Source organism: Heliconius melpomene, chromosome 17, assembly GCF_056956725.1.
Source record: "Heliconius melpomene rosina isolate 202511_hmr_F chromosome 17, ASM5695672v1, whole genome shotgun sequence".
Taxonomy (NCBI): Eukaryota; Metazoa; Arthropoda; class Insecta; order Lepidoptera; family Nymphalidae; genus Heliconius; species Heliconius melpomene.
Genome location: NC_140405.1, coordinates 3,127,559 through 3,149,594, shown reverse-complemented (window position 1 = coordinate 3,149,594; position 22,036 = coordinate 3,127,559). Strand labels below are relative to the sequence as shown.

At 30.4% G+C, this 22,036-nt stretch overlaps 2 protein-coding genes across 3 annotated transcripts; one reads left to right on the top strand and one right to left on the bottom strand.

Moving 5' to 3' along the window:
• Positions 1–361: 361 nt before the first annotated feature.
• On the bottom strand, positions 362–4,948 carry LOC146529847 (post-GPI attachment to proteins factor 2-like). The gene is made up of 6 exons (XM_085200582.1): positions 4,696–4,948; positions 4,493–4,624; positions 4,261–4,422; positions 4,073–4,178; positions 3,768–3,974; positions 362–3,549 (listed from the first exon to the last, which is right to left on the bottom strand). Exons 1-6 carry the CDS (start codon positions 4,804–4,806, stop codon positions 3,419–3,421), a joined length of 849 nt encoding a protein of 282 aa, XP_085056708.1. The 5' UTR covers positions 4,807–4,948; the 3' UTR covers positions 362–3,418.
• A 667-nt stretch (positions 4,949–5,615) lies between these two features.
• Positions 5,616–21,382, top strand: LOC146529846 (tetratricopeptide repeat protein 17). 2 transcript variants are annotated; one of them, XR_014878922.1, is made up of 20 exons: positions 5,616–5,890; positions 6,003–6,374; positions 6,561–6,787; positions 7,833–8,120; positions 8,517–8,626; positions 9,294–9,611; positions 10,168–10,282; positions 10,615–10,773; positions 11,562–11,681; positions 11,967–12,108; positions 13,022–13,246; positions 13,483–13,660; positions 14,363–14,479; positions 14,939–15,142; positions 15,713–15,830; positions 16,239–16,458; positions 16,995–17,152; positions 17,805–17,910; positions 18,559–18,761; positions 18,855–21,382. XR_014878922.1 is itself a non-coding variant. In XM_085200466.1 (19 exons), the coding sequence occupies exons 1-19, from the start codon at positions 5,780–5,782 to the stop codon at positions 18,697–18,699; spliced, it is 3,429 nt and encodes a 1,142-aa protein (XP_085056592.1). In that variant the 5' UTR covers positions 5,616–5,779; the 3' UTR covers positions 18,700–21,382. The 2 variants fall into 2 exon arrangements, 1 of the variants encoding a protein (XP_085056592.1); XM_085200466.1 differs by having other exon boundaries at positions 18,559–21,382.
• Positions 21,383–22,036: the final 654 nt, after the last annotated feature.

The following is a 22,036-nucleotide window of genomic DNA, read 5'->3' as shown; positions in this document are numbered from 1 at the left end:
CTTTTTATTAATATTATTATGTTTAATAATTAATAACTACAAATCATAACAATAGAGTCCAATGAATATAAAAAAAAATCGTAACAAGACTGGGATCATAATATAAACATAATTTTAACGTTTTTATTAATTAATTACATTATAGGAAGTAGCTAGATTCTAGAAAGGACTGATACTAATATAAATATAGTGAGTGAACTAAGACTTCAGATTCAGACTAGTATCAACCTTTGTAGTTGATACAAATCAATTATAAATAACATTATAACTACTGATTTGTTTACTACATGTAAATTTAGTTGTAATAATAAAAAAAATCTTAGTAAGGGATATATGGGTCATATAAAATAAAAGAGTATAATAGTGTACAGTAATAATTTATTTCATCAACAAACTGTCATAATATATGTAGGTGTTTAAGATCAATGCATATTATAGTTCAATAAAATGAAATGAAATGTATTACATTTAAAAAAAAAATAATACATAAAGCAAGACCACACGGTAGCGACACGGACCGACTCAAGATGCATGAACCTTATGCAATACAATCTTCTTCATCCGATTCCTTGTCCAATAATAAGCAACAATCTTAGGAATTCTTAATCAAACCTCTTTGCTATAAAATTCAAATTTACAATACAACTACGACTTTGTCTTTATAACTTAGAACAGCGACTTTACAGTAATTACTCGAAATATATTTTTGTATGCAATAATATAAGATAAAATTATTAAAAATTATTGAAACGTTCATTAGATAAGTATGTTTTAACAAGTCACAGTAGACATAACACATTGTAAATAGCTAAATAAGAAAATTAATTAATGAAATTAAATATAAATAAATAATTCAATAATATATAGAAAATACCCTATGTAAGTATATTATAAATTTCAACAAGTAAATTCTTATATTACGAAAAAACAATTATACATAACAATAAAATAGTTCAAGAACAATAATTCACAATATTTTTAATAATAAGTAATTGCTTTAACAGCATCATAATTTTACAATTTGCAATTTTGTAAAATTATTGATAATAGTTGTAACAATATCATTTATGCCTACTCTTTAATTAGTTACAAATTTGATTTTATCTTAATGTTATAAATTTTTCTATATCAATTTTAATAAGATTGTCTTATCCTAAAATCTAGCACAAAAAATCTTTAAAAATGTAATATTTTTACGTTGTACTGATTTATATTTTAAAAAACACTTTTGTTTTCGACTGGGTAGTTTAAAGATATGTTATGTTTTTTAACCTTGCCCTTTTTTCATATAACATTTAGGTGGTCAATAGTTTTACGTGAAAATGTGCATGTATCTTTCTTATTTAGATGACATAATCTTTGGTATATTAATTTAATAATCCCTTTTGATATTATTGTTTAACAGTCAAAAGATATTTTCAATTATAAATATAGTATAGAGTTACTAATAAAAACACTAATGGACTACCAAAAACGAAGAAGCGAAACAATATTTATGATTAGCGATTTGGTTAAAAGAAAAGGCAAATAGCTTATGATATAACTTCCTACATTAGTTTAGTAATTTAATGAAGGTAGGTATATAGTCTAGAAATTCCTTCCGGAACACAAGTTAGAAAAATATTGACATCACTCTCAATATTTTTACATAATACAACATTATAAACAATATATTAAGTATATTTGTTCTATAACATTTCTTAATTACACATGAACAGGTAATTGTTATGTGCGTGTTGTTTACTAATTTGTGAATATTTTTCTTGATTTTTTAGTTTTGATAATTTTACTAAAGAAATTATTTTCTATTGGGTAGGTTATATATTATATATTCTTTTTAAATCATGATAGACTTATTTATACTTATTTTGAAATATTGATGATCGTGGGCTCATCAGCTCATCTGGGCATATTTTCCATAGCCTGCCCTCCAGTATTCATTTGGAAGTGATAATTATTCTATTTAAACCGAGTTACGTTTTTAGTTATTTAAAAAAAATACATGGTTTACTTTACCGTGCAGCGTAACACTTAAATAAGTAATGTCAACCTAAAGATTTTTGCAGCGTGGGTCCAGTTTTTCAAGTTTAAACAGATCTTCTCCATATTTTTACAAAAAAATATGGGATTATTATCAGAGTGAGTACTCTGGAGTGCACCCGGCTCCCTCTTTTTATACTTCCAGGACGATAGTGCATTTTAGAAGAATGTAGGCGAAAATATTACCATACTTTGATCTATTAACGCTTAAAGTTACAATGTCACATTTACGTTAAAAAAACAAAATAATATTTTTTTATAACTTAGTTTGTAGATACATGTTAATCTACAACGAAAAACTTACGATTAATGACATATTTATACAACATAATAAGTAAATGAAAGCACTCGTAAATAATTAATATCTTGTCGTATTATTAAAATTACTTATATTAGAGAAGGAAAATATTACCATTTATGTAAGTACCTGGTAATATTTTTATAATAAGCGAGCAGAGTATAATATTGTGTTCATTGATGTATGAGAAATTAACTTTTATAAGTAAATAATTATGAGCGTTGGATAGATCTGTTATATTATAGAAAATACTGAAAATGTTAAGTGTATTTTTTTTTCAATTACCACAATATTTCTGGGGGTGTCGGGGACGGTGCAGCCAAACCTTAAAAGGTTTTTGCAAGTCAATATTTTTACCCGCATTGTGACATAACAAGTGACGTCATCAAGCCTAACAACGTTACATAAAAACAATTCTTCGTAGATTTACGAAAAAAAAAAACACTTATTAAATTAGAAGATTTTTGCATATTCTCAATTAATTAATTATAGATGGTAAATTTGATAATGAAATTAATTCTATGTAGGTACTACGTTTACTAACAGTCAAAAATGAATAAATATTATAATTATAATTTTGTGCACTTCAATAACTATGAATTAATGTATGTATGAAAAATGAAGTAGGTACTCTATAGATACAAGTGACAATAGTGACTTACACAAAGCAATTTAAGTGAATTATTATTAAAACTCGGCCTTAAAAAATATTCGTATCATTCGTAGTACAAAACATTTACTAATAAAGTAAGTTATAAAGTGACTTTAAAAATAGTAACTTACTAATTTAAATACTTAATGGTGGCGTGAATAGGAAGACCTTTTTTCCTTTTGTGACATGCCTACCTAAATACTATATTTATGTGATGGTCCCATAAATTTAGATTTTATTTGGTTAAGGATATGTTTCCAAAGTTCTCGATATTAATCTTTAATGTTTACGCAAAGTTATTATAGCTATATTGGTACAGTTAGCATTTAAGTATTTTATATTTTGTTATACGAGCGATACGAATAAATTGTTTTGTGTTTTCATAAAAAATATGCGCTATGATTTTTACAATTAATTAGCAATTACGTTTAGTTGGTCTTTTGATGACTCGGGCAGACGACCTGCAACTCGTGCAATGGGAGATCTCGCACGACAACCGCATGGAAAGCCATATTTGCAGTTGCAAGGATGTATTCACAAACAGAAAACCATGTAAATGCTGAAATAATGATATATACTTTTTTATATAAGAGAATAAATTTTACATTTTTAAATATAAATTATTATAAAAAAATACATTTAAAAATATAAAAAATAATTATTGTTAAGTTAAAGATACTACATCAATTTTAAGTAAAGTAACAACGTCATTCCAATCGAAAACAAACAAAATGATGTACTTATATAAAGTACCTATACTTATGTATATGAACTTACCGAGTGGTCGACAAAACAATCGATGTCTAAGGAAAAAAATGATGAGGCCCACAGTAGCGGCAATGGCGACATAAAATAGGACCCATACTAACTTGTTTGTTCGCACTGGTTCTACATTGTCATTTGCTATACAGCCTACTTTAGCTCGACATAGCATATGTAAAAGCGATGCTATCATAAAAATTATGAAAATTTTTTCATGTATGACTGAAAAAACAAAATGTATAAATTATCACATTCTTAAATAATTCACACCGTATTGTAAATTTAATATTTTGATATATGTAAATAAAGAAGTTTCTTACAATAATTTTCTCTGTTTGAAACATAAGTAACGCCCGTAAGCGCGAGAAGCTCAATTAAATTTAACCAGTAACATGCTTCTCCCAGTTTTGTAGCTAAATCTCGCATCTGAAAATAAAATATAATTTTGAAAAAATGTTTAACTGAAAATAATAAAAAGTAAAATACCAACAAAAATAATCATTTATACCTTTTCATCTCTGATGTACAAAGTGCGTTCTTTATGAAAATTGTAATATAATGAACCTATCAGCAGTCTTGGTCCTAGGTGGTAAGCGATGCATATTCTCCATATATATCTTTGCGGGCTGATACCCGTAATTGCACTTATTGATGGTACTACATTGTAAACCTAACAATATCATAAATTAGTGTTGTTTTTTTTCATAACAAAACATGATTACTATAAAATATACACTTACCCTACAATGTGTTTCATGTATATCATCTGCTTGGAATATAGATGCCGATACGTAACAAAATATTAAAGCACCTAGTGGAAGCCAGAGAGCAGTTAAACATATTTTTCTTAGAGAACATGACCATAGAAGTCCCTAAATAAGAAGAGAAAATTGTATGTTAGTTATTACATCGTCTAAAACATAAATAACGAAAGCACAGGTACCTTATATTGTAATATTTGAACAGTCCTATTTACTATGCTCAGTTCGTCGGTGTTTTCAACGACTTGATCACTCGAATTCTTAGATGTCTCCTCTTGTGCATCATTTCCCATTTTCCTTCTCACTCTTCTTTTACCAATAATTTCATAATTAACCAAGAAATTTTACCCAATAATAATTATTTCATCGAGTTTCATTGTCACCAATACGAAAATATGATTACCAATTACTTATGTTCACAAATTTATTTAAATGAATAGAAATAGAAATGAACACTAATCAAATTTATGCAGTTCATTGTTTGTGCTTAAAATATGCGTTATTTTATATAAAATACAAAGATAATGAGAGATTACACCCGAGGCGTGGATTGAATGAAGTTATTTGGACTTGCGCATTTCAAGCTTAAAGCTTTTCTTTTCAAGTAAATATGACGATGTTTGTCTATTAAGTTGTTTAAATAATTGAATTCAGTATATCTTTTGTAATATAAAGTAAGCATTCGAAGTTGAAATTTTTAAGTTTAACTCTTTTTACAATTTTTTTCCATGTTATAATTTCTTAATAATCAATATTTCTATTTCATTGAGAAACTGAAAGCTTATAATGCTAACGTAATTTGGAAGGTACTTATATGAAGAGTCAATGTAAGCTTAAAATGCATTCATATAATAAGGTAAATGAGATAAAATGTCCGCTTCGGTCACTTATCAGAGAAGGGGAAAAATAAATATTTAATTTTATTTAATAAACAAAAAAATCAAACATTTATTAACAATAATTCTGTCAAATTATTTAGCGGATGTTATTTAATATAACTCTTAAGCTCAGTAGGATAAAATGTCTAATTCCTTTATGTAATTTTAATTTACATGGCAACTTTTAAAAGTCGATATTATTGACATTTATGATATGACACTTATATCGGCAGTCGGCAATTCGGCATCCGCCAATTGCCAGTTTGTCATGTGTTAACATAGGGCTTGGTTTGTTGGTGTTTGCATTGAAGCAAAAACTAAAAATTATTCTGTTTCTAAATAAATATTAATGAATCTTAAATTAAGTTGAACTTAAATAAATTTTACCATGTCTCTATCAAGACTTTTGTGGTTATTTAGTTCGTGCATTGCGTGTTTTGTAGAAATTCGTGCTTCTAGTCATTGGATGGTTACCGAAAGTGGTTTAATTCAACCAAGGGTATGATAGTAATTTCCGTTTTAACTTATTTACTCTAAAATATTAACATTTTATCAAATTTGAAACAAAAAAAATAACACGGAAGTGATAGAGAAATGTTTATATATTTCAGCTTGACTCGCCGTTTGATATGGCTCGCCCTTATGATCTTTTGGCATTTCTAAATCAAGAAAAGCGTTGGGATGGAGTTTTTGACCTTTTTAAAGATCTCACTAAGCGACAAACAACAATTGATAAGCTTTGGGCTGATGTTGGTAAATATACCGACGTTGGGCGTCAAATAGCTCATGATGAAGATTGTTCAAAATCCGGTAACATAAACTCAATTGATTGGTATGCTGGCTTACTTGAAGATGGATCTAAGAAAATCCATTCAGATGAATTTCAACTCCCAAGTCTTTATTATGGACCAAATAATGAAATTCCTGACTGTAAAAAGTTTTCTTCATTAAAATTTAGCATGTTTGCTTTTGAACATTTAGAGGTAAGACCATGTAACACATATTCCTTATTAAAATTTTGCAATAATTCCCTAATACTTAAGAAAAAACTTACTTTACAATAAATGTTCATTTTTTATTTCTAATTGTCATGAACTTACTTTATTTTTTGAATTCTTTTTGTGTATAATAGTTATCATAGCAAATAATATTAACTATAAACATTACAGAGCATGTTGCAAAGGGAGAATCTGTCTGCTAATCCAGAGTATGTTTTACCTGAGATGATATCTCCCATAATGACGGCAGATCAATATGGTCATTGGCTTGCTAGTATATTGAGACATAATAGTTCTTCTTGGCTACATTATAACATGGCCTCATTATATTGGAGGGTTAGAGGCAATGCACCCAAAGCTATAGAATGTTCCAGGCGAGCCTTGCATTATGCACCAAGGTAACATAACAATTTGTAATACTAAGAGGAAGAATAATAAAGGCTATTGTGGCATTATATATATTCTTAATTTGCCACTTCCAAAATTTAAAATATCTGTAAAAAAAATTCTAACAAGTAAAGCTTATTACACTGTTCAAGAATATTTAGAGGATAAGCATGTATGGAATTAATGTCTATTGAATGTCAGGCAGGACAGCTGCCAGCTAATGTAATAGTAAAATATACCATTGACTTTAAAAAGAGCAACTGTTGAGTTTATTGCCGGCTCTTCTCAGCAGAACTGCCTTCCGAACCGGTGGTAGCTTTTTGTTGACATGTACATTCGACGATTCAAAAGTGCTTATAAAGTTTATTTGAATAAAGAATATTTTGAATTTGAATTTCATTTTGAATTGTAAATGGTCTGATATAATCTGAATATGATTGTAAATTTAGTTTCCCTTCAGGAGAATGGATTGTTTTTTTTTTGCTGGTCACAGTTGTCAAGACAGAATGTAGCACTGTGAGTTGTGACTCTCAACACACTATGTTCTAATCATAGTTGTTATTGTCTATTAATTTTAAATTTGGGCAGAGTGTGGGGAAAGCAGTGTCTCCACATTAAGGGGGGAACTTAATATTAAGACTCTCCTTTAACCACAATTAACATTGTCAATGACTATTATCAACCAACCCAAACATCCTAGGAGAGCAGTAGTAACATCAAATACAATAAATGGCTTTTCGAAGAACTCTTCTAGTCTTTCAATTACCAAATATTTATCTATCATTAATGAGGATACTTCTAGTTCAAGTTAACCCAGGCTATTGATCAATTTTACTAAGAGACTGATCTAACTTTTCTTCCAATCAACAACCTAATTAAGAACACTACAGGATCAAATAAAACACAGACAGTTAAAGTCTTGTAAAACAATACATAAAAATATAATCTTTAGGTTCACTTTGACTACTCTGCTATATGCAGAATAGAGAAAGAAGCTATAAAACAATATAAACACTAAATATAACTACTAAATATAATATTCTATTACACTTTCAGAGAGTACAAAGATGTCGCCCTGGGTAGCCTCGGAGTAGTTTTACACAGAAGTGGCAAAACAGATGATGCTATAATTATTCTAAATGCAGCAATTGAGCATGATAGAACTAATTATGTCAGCCATTTTTCTATAGCAAATGCATATTCTGTGATTGGAGAATACAATATGTCCTTAAAATTTTATGACAGAACATTAAAATTGAATCCTAGAATGGAATTGGCTCAAAAGTATAGATATGGAGTCAAGTGTCATGCAAAATTAGCTCTTAGGATTCAGGCTATAAGAGAGTAAGTGCATTGAGTTACTATGTTTGCATATATTTTTTATTTTTTAACAGTGGCAAGAATAGTGTTTAAAACAACTTTGAAATAGAAAATCATTAAAGAAACCTAACAATCATTATTGAATGTAACTGCTTATCTGAAATCGTGATTACATCGTCCTTTATGTGTGTATGTGTTATATTTTTATGCATTTTTCTAGTAAAACACTAAATTAGTTCGTAATATTCATAAATTATATTGATATGATGAAAAGGTTTACAAATTAAATGCAATACTTGTTTTTCAGACTAATTACTTAACTAGTTATAAATAAGATATAGAAATATAATAAATAGACAATAATTATATTTAATCATTGTAATGGTCATATTAATCAAAATTATATTTAATTATTTCTAGAACTTTAAACAAGCTTTGTGAAGAATTAAATGAATATGGTAATAAGGAAGCTTCATGGCCGCGAATGCAAGCAGAGTTTTTGAGAACCATTAAAAGTGCAGAGGAATATGGTAATATATTAAAATTAATTTATGAATAATATATAACAAAAAATATTTTTCATTGCCAAATTCGCTTATCATGCCATTTTATTAAGGTTCATTCAGAAATATTGCTTTTCGGGTGACAGAAGCCAATTCAAAATCGGAATCAAATCAAGCACAAATCGGGAATTATTTTAAATATTATACTTAAAAATACCCACATGGTATTTAAACTTACAACTTTCACGGACCAGAAGGGAGTGGCCATAACTATTTCTTCAATATACAACCCTGTCATTATTAGCAGGGGAAAGTTTGTCATCACACACAATATACTCGCATACAAATACTATCGTACATTAATACTAAATTTACGGGTAGATTTAATTAAAAGTATCTACGTGTCTATCTAAGTATCAATATATTACGTGGCAGACCTCTTGTCGCAGTATAAAACTGAACAATCGACATTTTGGTGACACATAAATAATATCATAAATTCAATCTTGTGATAGTTGGTTTAGACTTGTTAGTTTTATTATGAAATGTAGGATCACGTAGCTTAATATTATACTTTGACAGAGAAGATACCTGCATATAGACCATATGTGCATGTATATTTACTGGCCCCCTGAATCGAGTTGAGTCGAACCGAGTTGGTCTATACACATTACACAATTACTAAAAATTTCAGAATATAGAAATGAAGAAAAGAATAACGAGAGAATGGCCGTGATAACCGGCTTAGATATAAAAGAATTAAAAGTACAAATGGAAAAGAATTCCTTAATAAAATATTTTATTGACGGTTTCCCAATATACAATGACGAGAAATTAGGCAGAAAAGGCGTAGATGTTGTAGATACTATATACGGGTTAGAGCGTTTAATACAACATGTTAATAAGAAAGCTAACATTCCTTATGTTTCTATAAAGGGCGAAAAACCCGAAGAAGATTTTATTTTATTTGATTTAAGAGATCAGAATAAACCATTTCAAGATTCGTTTCCAGGTTAGTTTTAGTTTGGTATAATTTTTTTAGCTTCAGGTTGTATGTATCCCTTATAAAGAAGGGTAGACAGAGGAAACCTAGTGTTAAGACACTCCGTTCCCCCCGCACCGCTCAACTTACGTGACCTTGCTTGAGTGAGTGGCAAAATCATCGCTGCGAGTTGTATGACGCATATAAATAAATGAGAATCGAACCCACAACCGTCGCGTATAGAGGCAGACGTGCCGCTGTTCCGTGAACGCCTTATTATTATTTATTTTAAAAAATGTTAATTTACTTTGAATTTGTTATATGGTACTTTTTATTGATTATTTAATACTTACATAATTTATACACATTACATCAGATGTCGGTGTGTAAATTTTCAAACATACTTATATATTTAATAACTTGTCTCCAATACCTTTTGAGAAGAAAAGAATTATAGGTATAAAAAAAATAAGGTAACAGGAGCAGGATCTAGATACCGTCTGTTTTTTAGTGTAATAAATTATAATTTCAAAATGTTAACAAATTTGTTGTTATGTAATAATTTATTTCAATATTTTTTTAATAGGTATTAAAATAAAAAGAGATCCAAATGATATCAAACCAGGTCCTAAATTCCCAAATGACAAGAAGCAGCCAGCAGCTGAAGAGGAGTTGACAGAATATGAGACTGGGATAGTTATGTAAGTGTGTTGTTATAAAAATATGTACACATTTAAATAAAATATATTTGAGGCCAGTCGTGGCGCAGGGGCTCAAAGTGTGACTGTAAACCGACTGGTTGTGGGTTCGATCCCTACTTGAGGAGATGAAATATTTACTTACAATTTATATTTCCCTTTCTTCGCTCTGGTGTCAAGGCAAAAGGCGGCGTTAAGTTCCGCCACTCAACACGCAATGTTTCCAAAATCCGGCGGAACATGGGGATCGGAGTGTCTTATCACTAGGTTCCCTCTGTGCTGATTTGATTTGATTTATTCATAAATATAATTTTAATATACATATTTTTCGTTAGGTATCCACTAACAATGACTGTAAATAGAAATAAAGCCGATTTTGACACGGAAATTGAATGGCCTACAAACAAAATTTGCAAGGAAACAGCACCAAACTTTCCACAAAATGTGGAGGCAATTTTCCCTGTTTTTATGCCTTTTGAAAATAAGGGTATTAGGTAAGAAGAAAGAATACCTATAATATTTGCTATAAACAATTGTAAATTTAATTGTATTGATGCCGTCGTGGCGCAGCGGCATAAGGGTGTGGCTGTAACGCGAGGGATGTGGATTCGATCCCCACTCAAAGAAGTGAAATATTTATTTACCTTTATATTTCCATTTTTTCGCTCCGGTGTCGAGGCAAAGTGGGGCGTTGAGTTCTACCCCTCAACATGCAGTCTCCAGAATTCGGCAGAAAGTGGGGAATAGAGTGTATTAACACTAGGTTCCCTCTGCCTATCCTTCTGTGTGCGGGATACAGCGTAAATGGAAATAATTTGTAAAATTCTTTGATACAGTAATGTATCATGTTTTATTAAGTTTTAGTGAAATGAGAATAATTATGTTTGAAGGTAGGAAGAAAGAACCTAGAATTCTCCGTTCTCCGCTTTCCTCTTAAATGTAAAAAATTTTTTGAGACACGTCACGAACATGAACACGCAATGGCGTGTTAATTAGTGGAACGCAACTAAACGCCTTGTCTCGTTATTAGAGGGACAAAATGAAAATGATTAATAGGTTCTGACATTTGTCTGACTCCAAACGCGACAGTTGTGGGTTAGACTTTGTCTCGGAGGAATGAATTTTATTAATGAATATAATAACTTTGATGCATGCCATCTTCCAGTTATTAGGAAAGATTCCACTTATATTAAATATAGTTGTAATTATTTTCACTTCCTGGTACCAAGAAAAAACTAACCAGCCCACTCTGCTGATGCTTAAAAGAAACCTATTATTACAGAATGAAATTTCTTCTCACACAAAAGTTAGAGACACCTCTAACAGAAGAGTATGAGCTGCCTTGGCATCCCCCCACATGCCCTCAGGATAAAGAAGCAGCGGGATTCACTAAGAAATCTAAGTTAGTTTGCTATATTTCTTTTAAATTCCATATTGTGTATCCATATAGCAATGTAGACAAACCTGGACACCTGTAAACGCGACGGGTTGCGGCGTTTAATTCCCATTCGAGGAAATGATGATGTGATGATTTAAAGCGTGGCACTGGCGCGTGGTTTGAGACTATGTACCCTCTGCCTCCCCGCTAGTAGTGGGACAGTGTGAAACTGAAAATATAGAATAACCACAATCATAACTTACTCTTTAGTATTCAATGCAAAAAATATATTTTTCTTACCTTTTTTAGGCAACATTTATCACCAGAAGTAGTAGACACAGGTTATTTACGTTTAAAATTACTCGAATATGTGAGTGATGGGAATGTTGAAGCAGCGAAGCATATGCAAGACGCTGAAATAGGACAGAGAATATATGTAGCTATGAAGAGGGTAATATTTTTATAATATTAACATACTCTTATAATTTTTTTAACACTATTTTTCCTTCTATCTAGTCTGCTATATGTGGGATACAGCATGAAACTAAAAGAAAACTATTGTTATAGTCATGTTATGTAATGCTATTCTTTTGGTTTTTACGTAGCATAGTTGATTACCTTCTTATTTGTTATAAGTAGGTCTACGCATTTTGTTGTTGTTTTCTTACCTATCAAAGTGACAAAACCCAACGAGTACACCTGCTTAATCCGTTTTTTGTTATAAAGTACTCGTACATTTTTATAACATTAGAAAGGGTAGAAAGAATAACATAAGAAAGAAAATACAAAATTGACCTTTATTTTATATTATATAATAGAGTACAAATCGATCTATAAAATTGTAAAAACCTTTATTTTTATAAAAAAATCTATAATAATTATACATATGTTAGGTACGATTTTGTGTCTCCTGAGAATTAAAGCTTAATAGGATACACTACTATTATAGGCGTACACTAGGCTAAGACGGTTCCACTAGGTAGGTGGTTCAAACTAACAAACCCAGTAAACGTGATCAAGTTTATAGTTATTATTGAAATTGGTTATTTCGTAAAGACATTACATTGCTAACAGACTTTTAATTAATACATTCAAATTCTTAGAAAAGAATAACATAATTACAGATTTACAAAATAGGTTAAAATAGATACACAGATCTATGTAAAAGAAAGTACAATTAATATTACATTAAATTAGTGGGGATATTCACACTGTCCTCTCTCCACAGGAGAAATAGTATAGTAATATATAGGTTTGTCTTGTGTTCTACTGTATAATTCTGAGTATATCGCAAAATGTCCATTTGCTTTATTTTATAATATCTATAAAAAAAAAAATGAAATAAGTAATCCATTTTATTACAGAAATTAGCACCAAAATGGATCGTATTCATACTCTCTTCTCTCTACTGGAGGGTTCGTAGTAATAATATGAATGCCCTACACTGTCTTCTCACCGCCGGTCGATGGGTTCCTCAGAAATATAGAGATCTAGTGCTGATCTCTTTGGGTTCTGTTTATTTGGAAATGGGCTATTTTGATGAAGCCATGGCGGCTGCGGAGGAATCGTTTAGACTGAGTTTGTATGAGGTATTTCGTTAATGTTGTAGTTGTATAAATGTAAAATTGACAATAATAAAGAAATCATATGGAAATTTTGATTATATCAAAATATGGTATAGATGCTATTTGAGTATATGATTTATATGGTTATACAATTGATTTTCTTCACTTCTATACATTTATTATATATACTATTATGTACAGTATTGATATAATTTTGATGTAATAATTAACTAAAATATATATAAACTATTTTCTTTTAGCCAGCAACAAATTTTCTCCTCGCAGAATTGAACATGTTGAAGAAACATCGAAATACACATATATATCATTTGAAACAAGTTGTGAGAGTTGAAGAAAACTTTATGAATGGACTCGCTCGAAATCTTCTTTACGGCTGGGCGTGCATATTGAAGCAAGTAAATGCTCTGAGAGAAATGGGTAAGGAAAGGAATAATCTTTTAAAATAAAAAAATTTAGTAACGTAAATTTATTATATAATTTTAAATATAAATTGGTGTAAAATATAACACCTACACATTTATTTTTCCACATGAAAAGGTTGGCTGGTGGAGAGGGGTCCTTACTGTTAAGCTCAATCTTTGTACATATTTGCTGCAAACAACTAAACAATAAAAATATGTAAATTAAATCGTAAAATTTGAATTTACGCGCCATGATTGTTGGCACAAATCCCACTCGGAGCAATTATTATTTCCATTTCCCTGCTCCAGCAAAAAAATTAGACGGCGGGTCTGGAAATTGAAGTGTCTTAACAATATAGTTAGAAGTAACATTTTTTAGTAACATACAGTTAGAAGTACTCAATATTATGATAAGCTTACCATTAGAAATAATATTTTAGTACAATTAGAAATAACATTTTAATTTACTACTCTAAATGTTGAAAATAAATATATTTACATAAATAAATTGCTTAAATAAAGAAATAATAACTTCAAATAAATTATATTCGTCTCTGGGGTCAAGGCAAAGCGCGGCGTTGAGTTCCGCAATGCCTCCAAAATTCGACGGAAAGTGGGGAACGGATGGTGTCTTAACACTAGGTTCCCATTGCCTACCCCGCTGTGTGCAGGATACGCATACACGCGTGAAACTGATTTTTTTTATAATTGTTTTTAGATTTTGGAGAAGGCGACATTTGTACGCACGTAAAGCCTCTAGTCAATATGGTGTGTGAAAAGGATGGAGAAAATTGCCAAATGACTAACATACAATGTTTTAGTAGTCAAGAACGAAGTAAATATATATTTTTTAACACATTATTACTGGTTATACTTTAGTGTATAACGAAAATCTGTATAATATGAATGAAAAGATAATAATCTAACTAATACTAATACTAATTTATTTTTTTACAATTCTTTGACAGACTTATATATAAAATTAAAAAATAAATATATAAACACTTCTGTAATATTTTCATCTAAGACCTACTTTATCAGATCAGACTCAGGAGCACCTCTTTACATATATAAAAGGTAAAGAGAATAGGGCTATATACGCGAAAGTTGTGAGTTCAATTCTCATTCGGAGAAATAAGTATTAATATTTAAACCCCTCTGGCAGTTGAAGTGCATAGTTGAGTTTTACGCTTCCACTTCCAAATTTACAAGACAGGGAAAACAGCGTCTTAACTTCCCTACGCCTATCATGCAATGTGGGTGAAGCTGCTTAAAAGCAAATTCAACTTTCCAGCGGACACAAGCACACTAGTCCGTCTTCTCCAAGAAAAACAAGGTATCCAGACCCCTGATCAGGCAGATTCCACATTCTTCGACCGTTTCATAGACAACACACCCATCGACAAAGCGGACCGGCTCGCCCACCACGCCCACTATGATAGCATGGTGCGGACTATAGAAACTGCTTTAATGGGATGTGGGACGTTGGGCTGTAAGAGTAAGTGATTGATTTTTTTTTCTCTCTTCTTTAGAGGCTAGTCGTGGCGTAGGGGCACAAAGTGTGACTATAAATGCCTCCTGGACTCCTCCTAACAGAAAAGTTTTATATAAATATGTAAATACATGAATGTTTGTTTATTTTTAGCATATAAAAGTTAGGGCTAAGTGATTTTGTTATGAAAGAAATAAATGGCTTAAAATTTTTGTATTTTGTTCATACATTAAGTCTGTTAATATTTCAATATATACATAAATGTAATGTTATATACGGAATAAGTATGATCTGAAAGCAATAACACATATTGTTCAATTCTATTTACTTTACTATCATAGACATTGCTGTCAGCTTGTACAGACATTCTGGTAAAATCTCAAAGCACATTTTAATATTACCATAACTATTTTAAATAATAAATTTCTCCTAATGGTATCAAACCGAAACCGTCGTTTTTTACAAGCCCAGGCAGACGCTGTTCTACTACGCCATGACGGCCTCAACATACCAATTTATTTATGCCTCTTATTTTCATCTATCCATCATAACAATAAAATTAGATATGCCACACAGGTATGAAGCCTGAGGACCTTGCTATAAAGGAGGAGGATTGCAACTATCACCACTTGCAACTCGGTTATTGGCTACATATTGTCAGTTTTAGACAATTGCTCACTGAGTCTAATGTTGAGTAAGTTTATATATGTCCATATATGTAAAATTTAATATAAGAATTATTCGTCTGTTTCTTCTGAAAATGTATTGTTAATACGCAATTTTAGTTTTGTTTACTATATTATTTATCGTGCTTCTTTGTTTAAGTATTTTATTTACAATTAAAACAAATAAAGTACAATCGATGAGCGGTGGCCGCCTCAAAGGTAGCTGAAGATGGCTGCGCCGGTTTGATTTAAGGATTCTTACTTTTAACTATATTCCTTCCGAGTGTACAATGCGCAAAAGTTTAGAGCGCTTAGCTTCAAGGTGGTCACGACACATCGGCCGTACTTATTGTACGTAGGCATTGAACATACAACCACCAAGAATAAACTCTTACACTACATAAAAGAAATTAACTATATATTTTTTTATTCCACAGGCTCCCATCAGAAATATCATCCATGACGCCATCCAACAAGAAAGTTCCAGAATGTCGCCTAACAACTGACCCTATGGAGGATTTCGCCGCTGAGAAGATATCGCGAATCAGTTCCGAGGGTTGGGAACCGGTTCTGAGTTTGATGCATCAGTTCGCGGAAATGTTTGATTACTTCGATTATGCTACTCTGGGCGCTAAGATTGCTAAATATGTGGATAGTGTGAGTTTTGGTTTGTACGCTGTTTTTAGGGTCTCGTACCTTTTAAGGAAAAATAATCCTTGTAAGATCACTTTGTTGTCCGTCTGTCTGCATGTCTGTCAAAAACCTCTATCTCGGGAATGCTTGGAGATATCGAGTTGAAATTCAATCATATACTCAGATCTACGGTCTCTTCATTTCCTCAAATCGTATTTCTACTTTCACTTAAAAACATATGGCCTCTTATATAGCAAAAAAAACGCGTATTTCGATACTACAAAGGAAATCAATATCAATAGGGTACTTCCGGTTGACCTATAATTACGAAATTTGGCAGCTAGCATCTACAAGGTAAATCCTAAAAATAAAGAATTTTAAAAGGGGGGTAAAATTTGGTATTAGCCGCTAGTTCAAATGAGGTAGATGCTTGAATTTTAGAAAAACTCGAGGCCTCCAATATTTGTACGGAATACGCTTGTCCAGATTTTTTCACATTGCACTCAATTTTTAAGTATGTTATAGTGTATAAATACATAACTGTCGTATCTCGCCTGCAGCGTCCTGGCTCGTGGGCGGGCACGCTGGCCGCGGGCTGGTGGTGCGGCGCAGGTGGGCGCGGTGCGTGCGCGCTGCGTTGCCTCGCCGCCGCGCACCGCCTCGCGCCCGCACACGCGCGCCCTCACGCCCTGCGCGCTCTCGCCGCTCTTCTGCACATGTGAGTGTGTACGTGCGCGTGTGCGTGCATGTGTGCATGCGAGTACGTGCGCGTGTGAGTATGTGCACGTGTGTGTTGATGGGTTGATAACTTGGTCAATGTGTAAAACTATTGTTTAATTTTTGCATGTTGTTATAAAGAATAAATAAGCATCTTACAGAATCCACTAGTGATTGAAACTTTCTCTTAGGCATATTATTGCCTGTTATATAACCAAGAAAGACATACAAGTCTCCAAGCTTAATACAGTGGAAAGTAAAAGAAACTTAAATCTATACGTAAATAAAAAAATATTTTAGATATTCATAATAATTACAATTTTTAACAAAGAAAAACCAACTTCCACCGGATCCTATAATCAGATCCTAACCAAACTCTCATCAAACTACTACGTTTGCGTGATATTGAATTATTCTTATGGGTACCATTATCAGAAATGGACCAAATTAAAATGGGACCACACGGGAAGCACCAGCTTTCAAGTAAAAAAAGACTCATTAAAATTGGTTTGCTTAGTCAAAAGTTCTAAGGTAACAAACATAAAAAAATAATACAATCAAATTAATAGCCTCCTTACGGAAGTCGGTTAAAAACTAAACATTGATATTGATATTTAACTTTAATTAATAATTATTAAATATTTTTCCTTCAGGCAATCGAAACAAAATGACGCGAAGGATGTGGCGTATCTGTCATTTTATTTCTCACCCAAGAGTAAAATCGAGGCTTTGATAGTGGGTGTCTCTCATACATATCTTGTAAGTATTTATGCGTTATAGGAAATTTTTAAATAAATATTAACTTTATTCCACAAATATTAACAATGATACAGTAACTTAAATGTGCAATGGAAACCTTAAAACCGATTTCTTATAGGCAAAAGGGATTAATTTTGCAAAAAAATATGCTTTAATGTAAAGGATAAAATATTTTATTATTTATTATATATACATTCATAATAATTGTAAAAGTATTTGATTTTGTTATCAGCTTTGCACACTTTTATGCACTTCTATTTACACTTATATGTAGGTATATATGCAATATTAAACCAATTGTTTTTGTGATGATGCTATTTCAAAAATAAGTTAAGATCAATTTATATAATAGTTGATTGTGAACTTTAAAAAAATATTACAGTAATTTAATGTAATTTCATTATGTTCAAAGTAAAATTCCCAAAAAAAATAAAATAAAACCTTGACTTAATATCTGTAATTTCTTTAAAAGGAAAAATTATTTTTAAAATAAAGATTTGCGGCCGTCTGACATTAAAAACGATGGTTGTGGTTCATTTACCATTCGTAGGAATAAACAATCACTGCTTGTATTAAAAAAAACATATTTCTAATAAAATATATCCTTAGTAATCTCCATACATTATAATACTAAAAACTAATTTCCAGGCGGAATACGACCCAGCAGTTTGGATGTACCGCTACGCGTTATCCTTCGACGACAAGTTCCTTCCGGCCAAAGCATGCTTACACGCTACAATGTGTTTGATGTTATATGGCGAAAATAAAATGAAATCTAAAGAAGAATAAATTTAATTCTATGTCTTGGTTGTGTCTAAACAGTTTAACAGTTCATTCAAAAAACTTGTAAGGTAGGCAGAAAAATGAAGGTAGACCGAAAAAAAGATCGAAGAGGAAGAAGATCTATGTAATTTTTTTGTTAATTGTTGGATATTTTTTTCCAGATTGAGGAAACGCAAATATTACAAAAACATGGAAACTTTCCTTGACTATTTGATTCCATGGCGTTAAATATAATCAATAGAATTTTGTAAAAACTTTTTTAATACAACCTAGACCTTTGTATGAATTTATACAAATATACAATTCATACAAAAAAAATAAAAAATACGAATAATGGGTATATTCAGTGATCACTATTCTATAATACTGCTATGTTTATAGTATGTATCTATATACGAGTATATTTAATATTATACGAGGCCGCCGTGGCGCAGTGGCACAGCGTCTGACTGAAACTCAACTCAGTTTGTGGGTTCGATTCCCACTTATAGGAAAGAATTATTTTCTTTTCCTTGGTTTCTTTTACTTATCAGAGATAAGAAGAAAAATTTTGCCGTTGAGCTCCCTCACCCAACACACAATATATCTAAATTTTTGCGGAAAGTGGAAACCGAAGTCTCTTAAAAATAGGTTCCCTCTACCTATTATGTCACATGCAGGACATACCGTGAAGCTAAAAACCTTAAATATATGCAAACACCGATTATATATGTGAGAACAAAATATACATATTACATTTAGATTAAGCAGTTTTTGTCTTGCTTTCTCTCTTGACGATGAAAGAGATATATTGTTCTTTTTTTCTATAATATGAACAATATGAACGTAGCATAAGTAATACATGATTAATGGTGTAAAGTAAAGACTCGGTTATTCAAACTTGAAATATATTGTCTACATCAACCTATCTTATATGCGGAATACAGCGTCAATATAAAAAAATGCTATAATACGATAAAAATACATAGTTCAAAGAGTTTTATATCATTATATGGCAGCGAGCGTAGCGAACGAGTATCGAAGCTGCCTCAATTATATACATTAAATTACTTTAATTTCCACTTATTGCTGTTGTCTTACGATTTATTTTTTATTCGGCTTATCTACATATGTCAGTAATGGTTGTACAATAAAACAGATAACATACAATAGTACAAACTTAAGATCCATGTATATATGCAATGATATATAATATAAACTATGTACCTAATATAAATACAGAAATAAATGAACAAAAAAACTTAAAAGTATAATCGATTAATCGAGTCTTTACTGTGCCTGAGAATAATATTTTATATCCACAGTTTATAGATTTTCAATAAGTAAGCAATAATAATATGTAATTAATCAAAATATGTCTACTCTCAAATGTTACTAAATGAACAGTAGCCATATATGTATGTAATAAGCGTAAATATGTCTGTCTTATCTTTCTGTATTAAAATTGTACACAGTTTTTTTGTATTTAGTATATTATAATTATACTTACTATTTATTTGACGGTGGTATTTTGGTTATTATTGTATTTAAATTGGTGTATATTTTTTTTACAACTTTATACAAATTAATGTAATTCATTATTTAAGATCAATTGATCTTAAGAAATATAATTATATTTCTTCGTCTTTTTTATTTTCTTTCAAATATTGTTTAGTATGTAATTTTATAATATTTTTGCATTTCATTTGATATTATATGATTAAAGTTCCGCCTCAATTTAGTCATTCCATTAATTAAAATAATTCTATTCACGAAAATTTTTTAAATGGTTTTTTGACATGTGTATGTTAGATATGTACTTTTTTTGTTATATTACGATCAAAATATAAGTTCCGTAGATTTTGATAATATAAATGTAATCATCTTAAATAATTGCTACATCTGTGTATACATAAACTTTAATTTGTGAAACGATTTGAATAACTTGAGAACTGTTTTTTTTATCTTATCTGTTATCGTTTTTTGTTATAACGATTTTAATACAATTTTTATTATAATACAAAATTTTTTTTCATTCAACTGGATTTCTAAAAAACAATATTATTTCATGTGCTTAAAGAATATGTTATTTCTATTTTATATATTAAATCAGTGTTTTTTAATAACTAGCAATAGATGCCAGAATATATCTATATATTCAACATTTCATATATCTTATCTATATTATCTAAAATATTTTATTATCTGCACGTTGTAATGTCTGTTTAGTTAACAATTAAAAATTTACCTTGCCATAGAGAAAGTACAACTGGTTTTAAGTTAATTATTATAAAACCAAAAATTACTTTAGTAATTTTGCTATTATATTTGTTGTTTAATTTGATAGCCGTTTAAATCTCAAAATACATAATTATGTATAAATTATTTTGGTAAATATTCGAATTGATATTTTGACCGAGGTCTTTGAAAATATATGAATTTATAATGTTCTACTGTTGTTTTATTCCATAAATGTTGAGGTCCATTACATCATACGAAAAAAATGTTAATGTTTGATTAGCTGACATTTGTAAAAATGTTTCTACACATGTATGGTTTGCTATCATTCTGGTTAGAAAATGTGGGAGGAGATTTTGGTAATTTTTTTTAGATAAGCAAAACGAAAGGCTACATAATTTGGTGAAATAAAAATTTAATAAATTGAAGATCAAAATATGATAATCTTATTTTTAAAGTCGTACAATTATTTTTTTGAAAAAAAACTATCATGAAATTTTTATCTCTGTTACCAGAATGTTTGATAGGTTTATACTAAGGATGTACCAGAGGTTGGATGAACGGAATTGATAACATGATATCAAAAGTAACATGTAGAGCTTTCTGTGATTATATCTTCTCTAAATTATTTTTCATTATTCATTTTGCAGTATTAAAACAAATTTTAAAAAATATTTTCAAAACACATGTTTTATAGTTTAATTCGAATAAGTACCTCTAGAGGGTTCAGCAGGATTAGCATGGTGTAAATTTGAGTGGCTTCTATTGAACCGTTTTACTTTTATTATTTTGTTTTTTCATTCAAAATAAAGACATACCAATGTTTTTGCCTCTTACTCTTATAGTAGGGGAGCTATGATATACATCTCTTAACGTAAAAGTTTATTTTCTTAGTATCCATTAAAAAAATCTTAACGAAATTTAAACTGGATGTAAAAATAATCATATTATTTACACTATTTTTCTGTACAGTTATAAGATTGAAGTGTAAGATGTGTGTTTTGTAACTTGTAGAATATATAGGTACTTAACTATGTTAAGTATATAGTTACCCAAATAATATATACATAAATCGGCTTCACGCTGTATCCCGCGCCCAGCAGGGTGGGCAGAGGGAACCTAGTGT

Bases quoted from the DNA above. Each gene is read 5' to 3' on its own strand.
- LOC146529847 (XM_085200582.1), bottom strand. From the start codon at position 4,806: ATGGGAAATGATGCACAAGAGGAGACATCTAAGAATTCGAGTGATCAA. The intron at 4,423-4,492 runs GTAAGTGTATAT...TGATATTGTTAG, and splicing joins TACATGAAACACATTGTAGG to GTTTACAATGTAGTACCATC. The intron at 3,550-3,767 runs GTAAGTTCATAT...TCATTATTTCAG, and splicing joins ATTGTTTTGTCGACCACTCG to CATTTACATGGTTTTCTGTT.
- LOC146529846 (XM_085200466.1), top strand. From the start codon at position 5,780: ATGTCTCTATCAAGACTTTTGTGGTTATTTAGTTCGTGCATTGCGTGT. The intron at 5,891-6,002 runs GTATGATAGTAA...TATATATTTCAG, and splicing joins GTGGTTTAATTCAACCAAGG to CTTGACTCGCCGTTTGATAT. The intron at 17,911-18,558 runs GTAAGTATTTAT...ACTAATTTCCAG, and splicing joins GTGTCTCTCATACATATCTT to GCGGAATACGACCCAGCAGT.